Source organism: Pyrus communis, chromosome 13 (assembly GCF_041283825.1).
Source record: "Pyrus communis isolate YQ-2024b chromosome 13, ASM4128382v1, whole genome shotgun sequence".
In the NCBI taxonomy this organism is placed as follows: Eukaryota; Viridiplantae; Streptophyta; class Magnoliopsida; order Rosales; family Rosaceae; genus Pyrus; species Pyrus communis.
The window spans coordinates 23,102,745-23,115,483 of NC_142577.1; the positions used below are offsets into that span (position 1 = coordinate 23,102,745).

The window sequence follows — 12,739 nt, forward strand, 5'->3', positions numbered from 1 at the left end:
ATTGAAGTAGTACATTAAGAACAGAAAAAGATAAAAGGGAAGAAGAAAGAATATCAAAGTTTGAAGAATGAAATTAAGCTAGAAAAATAAATAGATTTTTGTTGTGTTTGCTTTTAGGGTTTACGGACGTTGTAGGGAGGGAGGTGTAGGACAAATGAAAATGGGCCTAGGAAGAAGAGTGTCGTGCGGCTACCTTTACATCAACGTGTTCGCTCCTCAACCAAACCCCTTCCTTTTACTCACAACCCTGGCAACTAATCTAAAAACGCGCACATACACAACTACTTAAGGCGCATATATAATCAATATATATTCCTTAATATTGTGTATCATTTCATATATAAGCTCATCGTCCAGAGAGAGCGAGAGCTCATAAGCCAGCCATGTCAGTCCCAATCAGAGCAGGAGATGGTGAAGCCAAAAACCCCATGTTATCCATCTCCTCCTCCTCCTCCAGTTTGGAGCAACTACAGCAAGTACAGCAGCCATCTGGTTCTTCTTCCTTGGGGCCTCCTCATCCTTCTCTTCTTCTTCATAGTAACACCAAGAACAGTAACAAACTAGGTTTGCTTATACTTTGTCAAACTAAATGTTGCACATTCTTTTCCTCCATATTAAATTATTAATGTTACATTAATTAAATTCATATAAAATATTCAAATGTACTAATCCACATGAGAATATATAAGTTTGTTTGGGATTGTTTTTAGAATAGCTAACAATGCTTTCTTACATTTGGAACGCTGATAAATAATTGCGTTTGACAAAAAAAAAAAAAAAAAAAAAAAAAAAAAAAACTTTTTCTAAGTCATAGAACAAGCTTCTGGAGAAGCGCCTATCAAATTAATAACAATTTCAATGTATTTACAGTTGAGAAGATAGATTAATCCGAGGGTTGGGGCTTTTTGGCTTTGCTTTATTTACATTTCCATGCCTAATTATTTTGTTTTTGTTTTTTTATATATTTAATTTTGAATATTAATTGTGTCTTAATTAATAGACGTTCCTTGGTTTTGGTCATTGGATGATGATGATGATGGTGGTGATGATGTTCCAGAAGAGAGCGATGAAGATATGTTCACGGTTCCGGACGTGGAGGCGTTGCCCCCTCCTAATAATAATATTAATAATGCGGCCTCTACAATCGCAAATGCCACCAGTAACAACAACAACCCAGATGCCCAGTCTGGCTTTCCGGCCAAGCGCCGCCGAGGCCGAAATCCGGTCGATAAGGAGTACAGGCGACTGAAGAGGTACTATAAATAGTAAATGTAGGGGTTCGGAATTCCTATATTATCAATCAATGGCTTCTATATACAAACTCATCTTTAGTTTGTCCAAGTTTCTTGGTTCTCAAGTCAGTTTAAAAGGCTAAATGAAACCATTTGTAGTGACTTATCAGGTTGCAGCTAACATTTCCAAAATATATATATCAATTCCAATTAAAACTGATCGAAACATGTCCACTCAAACTTACAGATTGCTAAGGAACAGGGTGTCTGCTCAACAAGCCCGGGAGAGGAAAAAGGTTTACGTCAACGATCTGGAATCAAGAGCCAAAGAATTGGATGATAGGAATTCAAAGTTGGAAGAAAAGATCTCTACGCTTGTCAATGAAAACACCATGCTTCGAAAGGTGAGGCTTCTGTTACTGTTAGTTGAGTAGTACTGCATCCTCATTGTGGTTTACAAATCGTAAAACTCTTTCTAGTAGCTGAATACTATGTTGAAATCCTTCTCCGTCTTAATTTCAGGTTCTTATGAACACAAGGCCAAAAGTGGACGAAAGTATTGAGCAAAAGCAAGGATCAGTTAAGTAAGAGCAGATAGGCAGTTTTAGGTGAATATATTTAGAAATTTTATCATATGGAACTTGTGCACCACTTTAGTTTGATATGAACACTCAACTAGCTAGTATGTAAGTTGTAATGAACTTCTATCTTCTCCCTTTTGTTCCATGTATTTCTCATGACAAATACTTTTTTTGGATGAATTTTGTTTCGAGAAATTGCTACTCATCGCGTTTTCTTCAACTGGATGTCAAATTATAACTGGAATTTAATCAAGAGGATTACATTTATATGTTGGATCATAAAAACGATACATGAACATGTTGATCGCTCTTCGAGCTTCATAGCAATGACTCGGTCTAGAAGGTAAAATGTTACATTACACGCCGTTGGCAATATAAATTGGGGAGAGAAGACAAATAGAGATGATACACAGAAATTTTCCCTTAAACACCAGATTATGGCAAGAGATGATATACAGTAATTTTCACTTAAACACCAGATTATGGCAGGTCTTGTCACAAGGGTACGGACAATCTATAGCTTTGATACTATACCGATCGAAATACCAGTTTCCGACTGATTTTGCTATCCCCTGCAGATAATTGATTGCATATGAGTTCAAGACAGAATCTTAAGTGTAACCAAAAAAATGTGAAAAAGAAATGACAGCAAATCCATAGATAGTCTTTTCTTTAACCTAGTTTAAAGTGCACAATAGGGCATACCTTATTTCCAATAAGAGGAGAATTTTGAGAAAACCAGGTATCTTGTCTCTCAGTCTGGCAATGAGAAAAGCAAGAATTTATGAACAAACCATTTTTACCAGCCCTCGAGAATCCACTTACAGCTTTGAGCATTTGAATCCGGAAACCTGATAATTTGTTGAAGAAAGAAAAGAGAACCGAATTCAGTTCCGAAACACCAAGCATTCAGCATGTAACTAAATCATCATCTGGAACACAAAGCATAATTAACGTAATGGAATCACCTTGCAAAAAGTTCATCTGCCATGCAGCACAACGTCCATTATTTTTTGTGCACGCATGCCAATGGCCGTTAGGGTCTGCTGTTCGTGGAGCTAAACTGGCCTGGATCTGAGTAAAGGAGAAAGATTCAAGATGGTCGTTCATTCATCAGCGTATCACGATTCTACTGTAAGATGCATATCCATCCACCACATGAATCAGAAAGGAATGCGAGGATAAGAAATTAAGAACGCACCTGCCATGTATCATAAGCTGCATTGACCAGAAAAAGGGGAGTCTTGACACTTGCAATTAAGTGCTGGGGGAAAAAGCACTGAAATTTGAACAACGAAGTTAATGATCAAGACTAAAAGTAGAAGGGAAACCTCACTCTAAAATTGGGTTCTTTGTATAATCTATATAGAAAAGAAGGTTCATCTTAAGGATTAAATGCAAGAAAAGAAACTACCAAAGTCGGGTGGAGGCGATTGGTACAACTCCATGGGAGATTCTTTTGCACCCCCTGCAAAATAATTGCATGTCTATTAGTCATAGAAGTTTCAATCCATAAAGCACATTTGAAGGTGGATAGATTTCATATTAAATGGATAATACCTGTAGACTAACCACTCTTCTAAACATACTTCTCAAAGTGCGACTACCAGATACATCAACTCTGCAATTTCAGATAACAAGATTATTATCTGAGTAAGAACCAAAAGGTATAAGGCATGCCAAAATTTGTTGAAAAATGGATTCTTACACGTCAAGAAACAGTCCAGCATCACTGAGGCACTTCACTCTAGTAGTTGCAGGGAACATTCCACGAAATTCATCACAGTGGAGTACAGTTGCAACCCCACCAGCAGAACATCCAGAAAGAAGAGCCTAGAAATCCCAAGGTCAAATGTATAACACTAGCAGAAGAGTGAAACATATCCTCTCCGAAAAATTAATGACAATAACCTGATTAGCATAGCGCATTCCCCTTGACATCAAGTCTTCCATAGCAGCTTTCCAGATACGTTGTCCTCGAAAATGCAATTGGGCAGCCTGAGCAACAGTTAAACCAGTAATTTCAGTCATAACTCATAAGATCTATAAGAATACTGCTTTGTTTGCAACAGTTAGACAATAAAAATCTTAAGAATATGATGCAACATAACGACCAGTGTAAATACAGCAACTATTAAACTTGAGTTCCTTACCTCTGGTAGAAATTAAGCAAAATAAGTGCTGGTTTTCAACAAGAATTTAAAAATAAATAAGCATATGATCATTTACTCCCACTAACCGCATTGTGACTGTCACCGGCGAAAGATGCACCATCACAATATCGAACCTTAACTCTGTTCCAATTGTAAAAGTCTGCAATTGTTTGTGTCCCATCAAGAATATCAGATTACTAATGACGAAGAATCATGTAGGACATATAGTGCTGCATGTGTAGAGAAATAAGGATGCAGACAGATAGATAACCAGGGTTTTCTCCTGCTTTGTTGCTTAGTATCCCTGCAAATGGTATATACTTCTCCATATATGCTGATGAACCACGACGAGTTTTCTTACGGTAAACACAGTTTCTGATTGTATCACACCATCCTCCTCCCTATCAATAAAAGAAGTTAACCAAAGATGTTCATTAGCTCCCAGCATATATTACAGGCAAGCCACTCAAAGAAGTTACTTCATAATATCTATTTCCTATATATCCTTTAGAAGCATACAAAAGGCAAAGAAGCACAAATCATCTTCGCTGAACGAGAAACTTCAGATGGTAAACTAATTTGATCAGAGTACTGATGAAATATCCATATAGAAGTACCAACAGTTAGTACCAAACAGAAGTATAACTCAATCAGATTCATCACAACTATTAATGGTGATGTGTTAAGAACAGAACTGCCATAATTCACTCTGTCAAGTTTGTATGACAGATCTTAGTTTTCGTCGGATATTACTTACCTCCAACTGAATGAGCCAACTGTTTGCTCCTGATCCGTATCCATGGTGGATGTGGTAAGCAGGTAATGTTCCATCCAGGCAGACTGCACATTGAGAAAACAAAAGTCATGAAACCACAAAGGAATAGAGGCATCAGTTCCTTTCCTTTGCAATTTCTGAAATTGGCCACATGAGCATCTAACTAAGAAACAGATGGAGTTTCAACTACCTATGAATCCATCGAATCGTTCGACAAAGAAACAAACTTTAAAAACACACTAATCTGTAAAATTCAAGTATCTTTATTAGCAGAAAAGGAGAAATGTCTTTCATTTTTTTTGGTGAAAAAAGAGAACCTGCTCCTTTGGCAGCAGCTCCATTGATGAGTGTGAGACCCACCATTAAGGGTCTGCTGGAAAACCCATAACCATAAGCTGCATAGCCATACACATTACTCTCAGTATAATGCAGGTCTTGTTCCTGTGCGACATTCACATCCCCAATAAAAGTTCTATCTGTTCTGCAAAACACAAACCCCATAAACCCCAAAACCCAGAAAAGCTTCATGTTGGCTGACCCCAGAAATCTCATTGCACAAACAAATGGTAAGAACTAGAGCTTAAACCACAGCTATTTTTTATTTACTTTTCAATGTAATTCAGCTGAAGAAAAAGAAGGGGGATACAGAGAGACAGAGAAACACAGAGAATGTGGCTGAAGAACAACTTTGGTAATATGAAGAGGAATATTGTCGTAATTGAGGAAGTGAGCAACCCAACCACCAGTTGGCATTGGCTAAAAAATCAAATCTCTTTCTTTAGGACTTAGCATAACAAATAACCCTGTTTGGAACTTCTTGAACATCACCACGTACCCAATATGCTTCTACTAGAAGTGCTTTTTAGTGAAAGTGCTTTCCTAAAAGTGCTTTTCAAAAAAGCAGTTCCAAACTAAATAAAGAAAATGGCGGAGAAGAAGTGGGAGAGAAATGGGGTATTTTGGTTCTGGTTTCTTTCATGAACTCAATTCCATCACTATTTGGTATTGGTAGTGGTCACTGTCCTCTTGGTAAATATGCTACATTTGGCCTTTTAGTTCATGCTTACCGCTAATAAAGTGGGCAACAACCATAATCGATACGCAATAATTGTGATTGCCTAATTGGAGGGTTATCGGTGCTCGCTCCTGCCAATTTACACATGCTTCATTATTTCTTAACTTTTTCATGAACTATTAAAACTATCATTAAACTGTAGTAATGATCATTCAACATTAACTCAATTGAAGTTATGGTCCCTCAATCAAAAGTCCATTACTATTGGTCCCTCAACTCATCAAAACGTATAGCTATAATCATTTTTGTCAACTCCGTTAGAATTTCCGTCAAAATAAGTCACGTGCCATGCACGTGAGGCTAAATTAAGGGCAAATAAGAAAAATTGTATTAATGGTTCCTCAACTTTAATCCAACTAGAGAAATAGTTCCTCAACTTTAATTCAATTAGAGCAATAATCCCTCCAAAGCTCCAACATAACTCATTGTACCATAGTTACACGTTTTGATGAGTTAAGGAACTAATAATAATTAATTTTTAGTTAAATGATCATTGCTCTAATTTAAATAAAATTGAATAACCATTACTACAGGTTACTCAAAAACTATATAATGTCAATATGTAAATTGATAGAATTAGAGCATTTAGGGACATTTTAACTTTACCTAATTAACTTCTCTTTTTTTTTTTTTTTAAGTAAATAATGTATGCCTCTAAATTTAGTGGGGTTTAATGATATTTGAGGCCAGCTCTAACTTAATCCAGACTGACCAGTGAGAATGGCAGCCGACACTTCATTTGATTACCAATCACATCTAGTAGGGAGCTGTACCACACTCTAACTATGACTCCCACTTTTTGGTGGGGATTCTCCTCTATCTTTTTCCCTCCCCTCCCTCCCCTCCTATCTTCAGTTTTTTTTTCCTTCTCTCTCTTTTTTACTTCTTATTAGTCTCTACAACAATGGAATCTTGAGCTTTCAAAGAGGAGGAGAGAGGAGGGGAGATAAAAATAAAAAATAAAATAAAAAAGGAAGAAAATCCTTGTCCATCTTTGCATAGCCATGATGTCCCCATACTTATCAAATACTGATCAAATATTGAGTAAATTGTCGTTTAACCCTTTAAATTATTATTTTAGTTGAAATTGACATTTTAAACTATTTTTTGGTAAAATTACCCCTTAAGCTTTTTGAAATTAGCCAATTAATCGCTGACCATCAGATTCAAGAAAATTCCATCCACTTTGCCATCATCAAATACTGGCACACAATCAGCATATGAATCACTCTTGGTTATAAAGTCATGCCAGTATTTGATAACAAAGCAGAAGAAATTTTATCGAATTTTACGGTAAGAAATTAATTGGCTAATTTCAAATAGTTTAAAAGAGTTAATTTAACAAAAAGATAGTTCAGGAGGTTGATTGCAAATGAGTAATTATCTAGAGGGTCAAGCGTTTACCCTCAAATGTTCAACATTATCATCCTATTAATTCACATTTCAATGTCATGCAGACCATCATGAGTTCTAACCTAAAAGCCATACTAATGCTTATGCATGTCCCATATTCTAAAATAATTTTTCACACTCTTTGGAATGCCATTGTGATGTTATCTTATGTCAATCATGCATTGATAAAAACGCATAATAGTGTGTAATTGGTTTCACAAACGATTGGCAAATCAAGCACATAATCTAAAATGCATAATAAATTGTTGATTATAATAACTTAAATTACAATCTCCTAGCTACTACTCATATGCAATTGGCCTTAAAGTATTGAGTCAATTGAGCACTACAAGGTACAAGTTACAAATATTACAAGATGTTGTGGTCCATGCATCCACCTATATTTATACTTCTACTCTTATATAAAAAATAGACTTCCATGACATTTCCATCTAGAGGGCTTTTGGCTTTTGGCTTTTGGCTTTTGGGAATTTTCATTTTTATGTCATGTTGCATTTGGCACTCAAAACTCAAAATTTTATCTATGAATGGAACTTCTTGTACTAGTACTTGGGGCGTAGACTTTGCTTCCTATTTTTTTCACTTGGCCTCGTTTTGTTTTTCTTCCTTCTCACCTACCTTGGACACAAAGCTTACACTACTTGCAGAGAAAGACCGAGGTCCGCTGGCTTTGAGCAACATTTCCTCGTAGACCGTAACATCATTCTTATACTTATACCATTGGGCACACCATACGTAAATTCCGAAATTAACCACGCTAAGGATCGCGAGGAACCAATAGAAATAGTCCGCGCGGCTTTTGTTCATATCGCGCCCTTCCAGCCACCCCATTTTGTTCTTAGTGAACTTGCTAGTGATGGTGTTAATGAGCTCGACGAAAACCGTGCTCAAGTAGTAGCCAATGGACAGAGACAGCCAAGAGAAGGAAGTGGAAAGAGAGCGCATGCCGGCGGGTGCCTCCTTGTAGAAGAATTCCATCAGCCCTACGAGTGTAAACATGTCCGCGATTCCAAAGATCGCGTAATGGAAAGAGAGCCAGAAGAGGCTGATTTTGTGGTTGTGGTGAACCATCTCGTGTTTTCGTTTAACTTCTACGATTCCTGCTATGGCCATTGAGATGGCTGAGAGGACAAGCCCGACCCCAACTCTCTGGAGGTGGGTTATGCCATTGGGGTGACCCGTGATTTTGCGCAAGAGGGGAACGAAGGCAAATTCGTAGACTGGAATAAGGAGGGTCATGAATACTAGAGGAATCACTGGGATTGTGGTGGATGGGACATCAAAATCGCCAATGCGTGTGTTCATGAGGGTGCCTTGTTGGATTGAAAGGGTTTGCAATTGGGCTAAGCATGTGCTCATGAGGATTGTGCTTAGAAGAATAGGCATCATCCTTGCCAAAACCTTCACTTCTTCCACCTGTGTTACTGTGCAAACTTTCCATTTTCTTGCTGCGTTCGCGCCATTCGGGAGAACGGCTGCCTTGTCTAGTAATCTGCCCAAAGAAAAGTTGATAGTCTTGTTAATTGGTATTTTTTTTTGCTTATTTTGCACGTTTTCTTGAACAGCAAGTAACTATCAAAGAGACTCCTAATACTAAGTTCCTAATGACCAAAAAAGTTCGTGTATTAGAAGTTACAACCGATGTCAGTCACGTGATCAATTATTATCAGAAACGTGTTATATTCAAGTTTTAAGCAAGAATTTCTTCTTAGACTGTCCAAAGTTATGTAAGCGAAAAGGTGGTGATAACAAATGAAGGCTTTGAGGAACCTGCCTGAATTGATTGCTGTGAGGGATGAGCTCTGCTTTAGAAGCAGAATCGCGGGCACGTATTTCATACAGTTTATCGGAATTCTGGGGTACCTCCACCTTCCAGTTCTTTACAGACACCACCATTACCTGCACAAAAGGGTCATCTCAAATTAATCAGTCCACTGTTAGTGGCATTACTAATTACCCTATATTTTCCAAGTTAAACAACGGGAGAGGAAGGAAGAGAGAGACCTCTAAAACCCTAATCAAAGGGCTCTCTCCTGGAACTCGGACGCGATAATATGGCTTTCCCAATGCAACAAAGATAAGACCAACTGCAGCGCAGGACAAGGAGATGATAAATCCGATATCCCATCCAACATTTGAGCTCACATACACCACAAATGTGACACCAATCACAGCTCCAACTGTTATGCTAAGCAAAAACCAATTGAAGAAGCTGGCTATGTGCTTGTGCTCATTGGGATCTTTGGAGTCGAATTGATCAGCTCCTAAAGCTGGGATTGCTCCTCTGATTCCGCCTCCTCCAAGTGCCACAAGGGAAATCGAAGCGTAAAACAGTAGGGCTTTTGTGCCATGCACACAGGTTGATTCCAGACAAGGTAGAGGTTGCAGGTTTTTGTCACGGGCTTGAATAATCAGCAACATATATCCCTGCAAGTCAAAACACAACATATATATATATATATATATATATATATATATATATATATATATGTATTGATTAGTGTAGTCCAGGTGTGAAACAGACAATCTGTTCTGTACTGAAGAACGAATTGTGATAAGTCATCAATAATGTGTCGATGTCCCTGTTACCAACAAACACGATGACGTTATCTATATTTGTTTTGCAATATCGATGCAAGTATGTTTTTAAACAGACTTCCTACACAGAGAATTTTTGTGGATTAAAGTAAGTTCTTTTTGTTTTTCCGTTTAAGATGAATCGGATTAAGTACGTTGGGAGGATGGAAAGAAACAAGATTTACCAGCAACTCGATGACGCCAAAGAGTAGAGTCGTGTTGAGGCGGTTCATGTAGGCATCAGAGATGAATCCTCCAACAATGGTGAGCAAGAATGTGGTGCCCAAGTAATTTGTTGTGGTGGTTGCAGAGCCAGAGAGGTCGAAGTGGATGACGAACATGAAGTATAAAACCAGGCTGGCCATGTTAGCCACAAAGCCTATGTTATCCAGGAACATCATTGCTGCACACAAAACACATTCAGCATGAGCTCAAATTAACGTGATTTCTCGTAAGAGTAACGCTATTTAGACACATAAATGACACTCCTTCTGATATAGGTGGTTCTCAAATATAATTGTACATACCACTAAAGAGTGTGTCAGTCTTAAGTGTCTAAATAACATTATAGTGTTCGTTAAGTTATCCGAAAGTTGTCACTTACCAAAGATAAAATAGTTGGCCTTGAATCCACCTTGTTTCCTCTTCGAGGGTTCATAGTCTAAGTCTTTAGCACCAACTTCATTGTCCTACAAATCAAAGCCAACTAATATTAGAAAATGACATACAACATGTTGTAGTTCTAACTTCTAACTAACAACCATGTATGTTCATATTTTTTTGGGTGTGGGCATGTGTAAAATGCTAAAGTTGAAGAAGCAAGGTAGGACACTTTAAATTTAGAGTCTATGTGCTTTTAGAATGGCTAAAGGAGCTACTAATAGCATTTGGAGAAAAAAGTTAAAATACAATTGGATTCAAAAGCACTTTTTAGTAGTTTGTTCACGAAATATTTTCACAAAATACTTGAAGTTTCTATAAAAACAATTTAATAAATTTCTACTAAAAGTGTTTGTGAGCAAAAGTGCTTCTGTCCTAGTAATTACCATGACGAAGGATGTTAGCGAGTTCCTTTGTCAAAGAGAAAGGATGGTAGAGACTTTGGAAGACGAAGAGTGAGTGCGGAGAAAGGAGAGAGGAACTCGTATATGTGTAAATGGTGAGGGAGGTTCCAAGTATGTGTGCGTGTGTGTGTGTGTATATTATACTTAGGAGGAAGGGAATGTGTTTTTGTTTAGACTTTAAAGAGCAGAAAAATGTTACGCCATCATCTCCAATGCCGGTGGCATCCCAATTGTGGATGCATACAAAAACAGTGGCATTCCAACTCCCAAAATCCCGACGCCAAACAACACCATAAGCCGGCGGACCGGCCGTGAGAAATCCAACACTTACTTATCTCAATCATCGTTGCTTTTGACAGGGATCTAATCTAACCGATCTACCCCTAATCACTCTCCTAATATAAAATTTAGAAACACAAATATATAATTTAATTACAAATGTTGTTTTCTAACATATGATGTGCAAGCTACAAGGGCAGCATTAGATGACAAATTCCCAAACAACGTCAAAGGTAGAACGAAAGATACTTAGGCCATCTCCAATCAAAGGAGGGTTAAAGGGCTATGTTTAGCCCTATAGCGAAATTATATTTAAATGAACAGTGTCATGTCATATTTTATACCATCTTCAATCGAGGTGACCAAAGGGCCTAGGCCAAACATAGTCTTTTGACAAAAAATCATGTCCAACCGAGGGGGCATAGGCCAAACATAATTTATTATTTTAATTGAATTAATATAGTTAATTAAATTAAACTACCGTATTAAAATAAAATTTTCAGACATATTGGAAGATTATTAAAAGAGGTGGCCATTTGAAAATTATTGAAAAAATTAAAGGAAGAATTATTAGAAGAAAATAGAATGTGAAGAATTGAAATAAAATGAGATAATATAATATGGAATGGTAAAATGTATGTGAGAAATTGTGTAGGAAAAAAAAAAGAAAAAAAAAAAGTGGGCTAGACTCATTAGGCTGGCTGGCTGGAAATGGCCAACCTACTAGCCTAATTTGATGGTTTTGGCCCAGTGAGACCAACAAGCTTCTTGGCCTAACCCTTGGTTGAATTATTTTTAGTCCTATGACCCTTTGGTCAGGTTGATTGGAGATGGCCTTAGTTGGAGAGAAGTCCCCAAAGGTGACCAATGAGGGCCATTTGGAAATACATTTTCACTGAGTACTTCTTCTCATAAGCACTTTTGTTGGATGCACTTTTTATTATGAGTCCAAAAAATATATTTTGGATTGCTTTCGAAATGGCTAAAAGCACGTTCTAACAATGTGTTTTGTAGAAAACTTAGAAGCGCATATGGCTCATAAAAGTGCTTTTTGGAGAAGCACTTTCCGATGTTTCTTCAAAAAACACTATCAAGTGCTATTTCAAGAAGCGCTCAAAATTTGATATAATTAATAATGAATCTGTAACGAACGCACTTTTGACATAAGTACTTTCTAAAAAAGCATCTCAGCGAGACCTGGAGGCGCTTTTGGTAACATGAAATTGTTTTGTCTTACTAGAGGCACTTCCAAAAAGAACCCGAGTCGGCTTTTTCCGGGGTGTGAGATTCTGGCTGCTAAGTTACGGCCAGAAGGGGCATTAGATTCTTTTGGCGACTTTTTACAATTGAAGACCAGAACCATCCAACAAAAACGTCGAAATCTAGTTCTCCTAGCACTCCACATGTCTGAGTTTACAAGCAGATCTTCCAATCTCTTGCCTCCAAACTTCTTACAAGCTCATTGCATCATTGATTTCACACCCAGTCATCACCTTTGTATTTTCCATCAATTTGTAGTGTACTGCACGGCAGCCATTGCGCACAGTCAAGGCCGGTCGTGTTTGAGCACAAAGAGCAGCAAATACAGCT

General features: G+C 37.6%; 3 protein-coding genes across 3 annotated transcripts; 1 reads left to right on the forward strand and 2 right to left on the reverse strand.

The window, feature by feature from the left end:
* Positions 1-278: 278 nt before the first annotated feature.
* Positions 279-1,993, forward strand: HYH (HY5-homolog). Its single transcript, XM_068476581.2, has 4 exons — positions 279-564; positions 1,001-1,253; positions 1,480-1,636; positions 1,755-1,993. Exons 1-4 carry the CDS (start codon positions 384-386, stop codon positions 1,818-1,820), a joined length of 657 nt encoding a protein of 218 aa, XP_068332682.2. The 5' UTR covers positions 279-383; the 3' UTR covers positions 1,821-1,993.
* Positions 1,994-2,057: 64 nt separating this feature from the next.
* LOC137737179 (pectin acetylesterase 10) lies at positions 2,058-5,883 on the reverse strand. Its single transcript, XM_068476580.2, has 12 exons — positions 5,059-5,883; positions 4,724-4,806; positions 4,238-4,367; positions 4,053-4,126; positions 3,725-3,811; positions 3,522-3,646; positions 3,374-3,434; positions 3,228-3,281; positions 3,015-3,092; positions 2,782-2,887; positions 2,519-2,664; positions 2,058-2,385 (listed from the first exon to the last, which is right to left on the reverse strand). The coding sequence occupies exons 1-12, from the start codon at positions 5,291-5,293 to the stop codon at positions 2,278-2,280; spliced, it is 1,287 nt and encodes a 428-aa protein (XP_068332681.2). The 5' UTR covers positions 5,294-5,883; the 3' UTR covers positions 2,058-2,277.
* A 1,325-nt stretch (positions 5,884-7,208) lies between these two features.
* On the reverse strand, positions 7,209-11,164 carry LOC137736233 (protein NRT1/ PTR FAMILY 4.5-like). The gene is made up of 7 exons (XM_068475543.2): positions 11,072-11,164; positions 10,411-10,495; positions 9,992-10,209; positions 9,234-9,656; positions 9,004-9,128; positions 7,848-8,721; positions 7,209-7,244 (listed from the first exon to the last, which is right to left on the reverse strand). Exons 1-7 carry the CDS (start codon positions 11,162-11,164, stop codon positions 7,209-7,211), a joined length of 1,854 nt encoding a protein of 617 aa, XP_068331644.2.
* Between the last annotated feature and the right edge of the window lie 1,575 nt (positions 11,165-12,739).

Bases quoted from the DNA above. Each gene is read 5' to 3' on its own strand.
- HYH (XM_068476581.2), top strand. From the start codon at position 384: ATGTCAGTCCCAATCAGAGCAGGAGATGGTGAAGCCAAAAACCCCATG. The intron at 565-1,000 runs GTTTGCTTATAC...CTTAATTAATAG, and splicing joins CAAGAACAGTAACAAACTAG to ACGTTCCTTGGTTTTGGTCA. The intron at 1,637-1,754 runs GTGAGGCTTCTG...TCTTAATTTCAG, and splicing joins AAAACACCATGCTTCGAAAG to GTTCTTATGAACACAAGGCC.
- LOC137737179 (XM_068476580.2), bottom strand. From the start codon at position 5,293: ATGAGATTTCTGGGGTCAGCCAACATGAAGCTTTTCTGGGTTTTGGGG. The intron at 3,093-3,227 runs GTAGTTTCTTTT...TTCAAATTTCAG, and splicing joins ATCGCCTCCACCCGACTTTG to TGCTTTTTCCCCCAGCACTT. The intron at 2,888-3,014 runs GTGCGTTCTTAA...TCCTTTACTCAG, and splicing joins CAGCTTATGATACATGGCAG to ATCCAGGCCAGTTTAGCTCC.
- LOC137736233 (XM_068475543.2), bottom strand. From the start codon at position 11,164: ATGGTGTTGTTTGGCGTCGGGATTTTGGGAGTTGGAATGCCACTGTTT. The intron at 10,210-10,410 runs GTAAGTGACAAC...TTTTGTGTGCAG, and splicing joins GGCCAACTATTTTATCTTTG to CAATGATGTTCCTGGATAAC. The intron at 7,245-7,847 runs GTAGGTGAGAAG...GTGAATTAATAG, and splicing joins GTGTAAGCTTTGTGTCCAAG to GATGATAATGTTGAACATTT.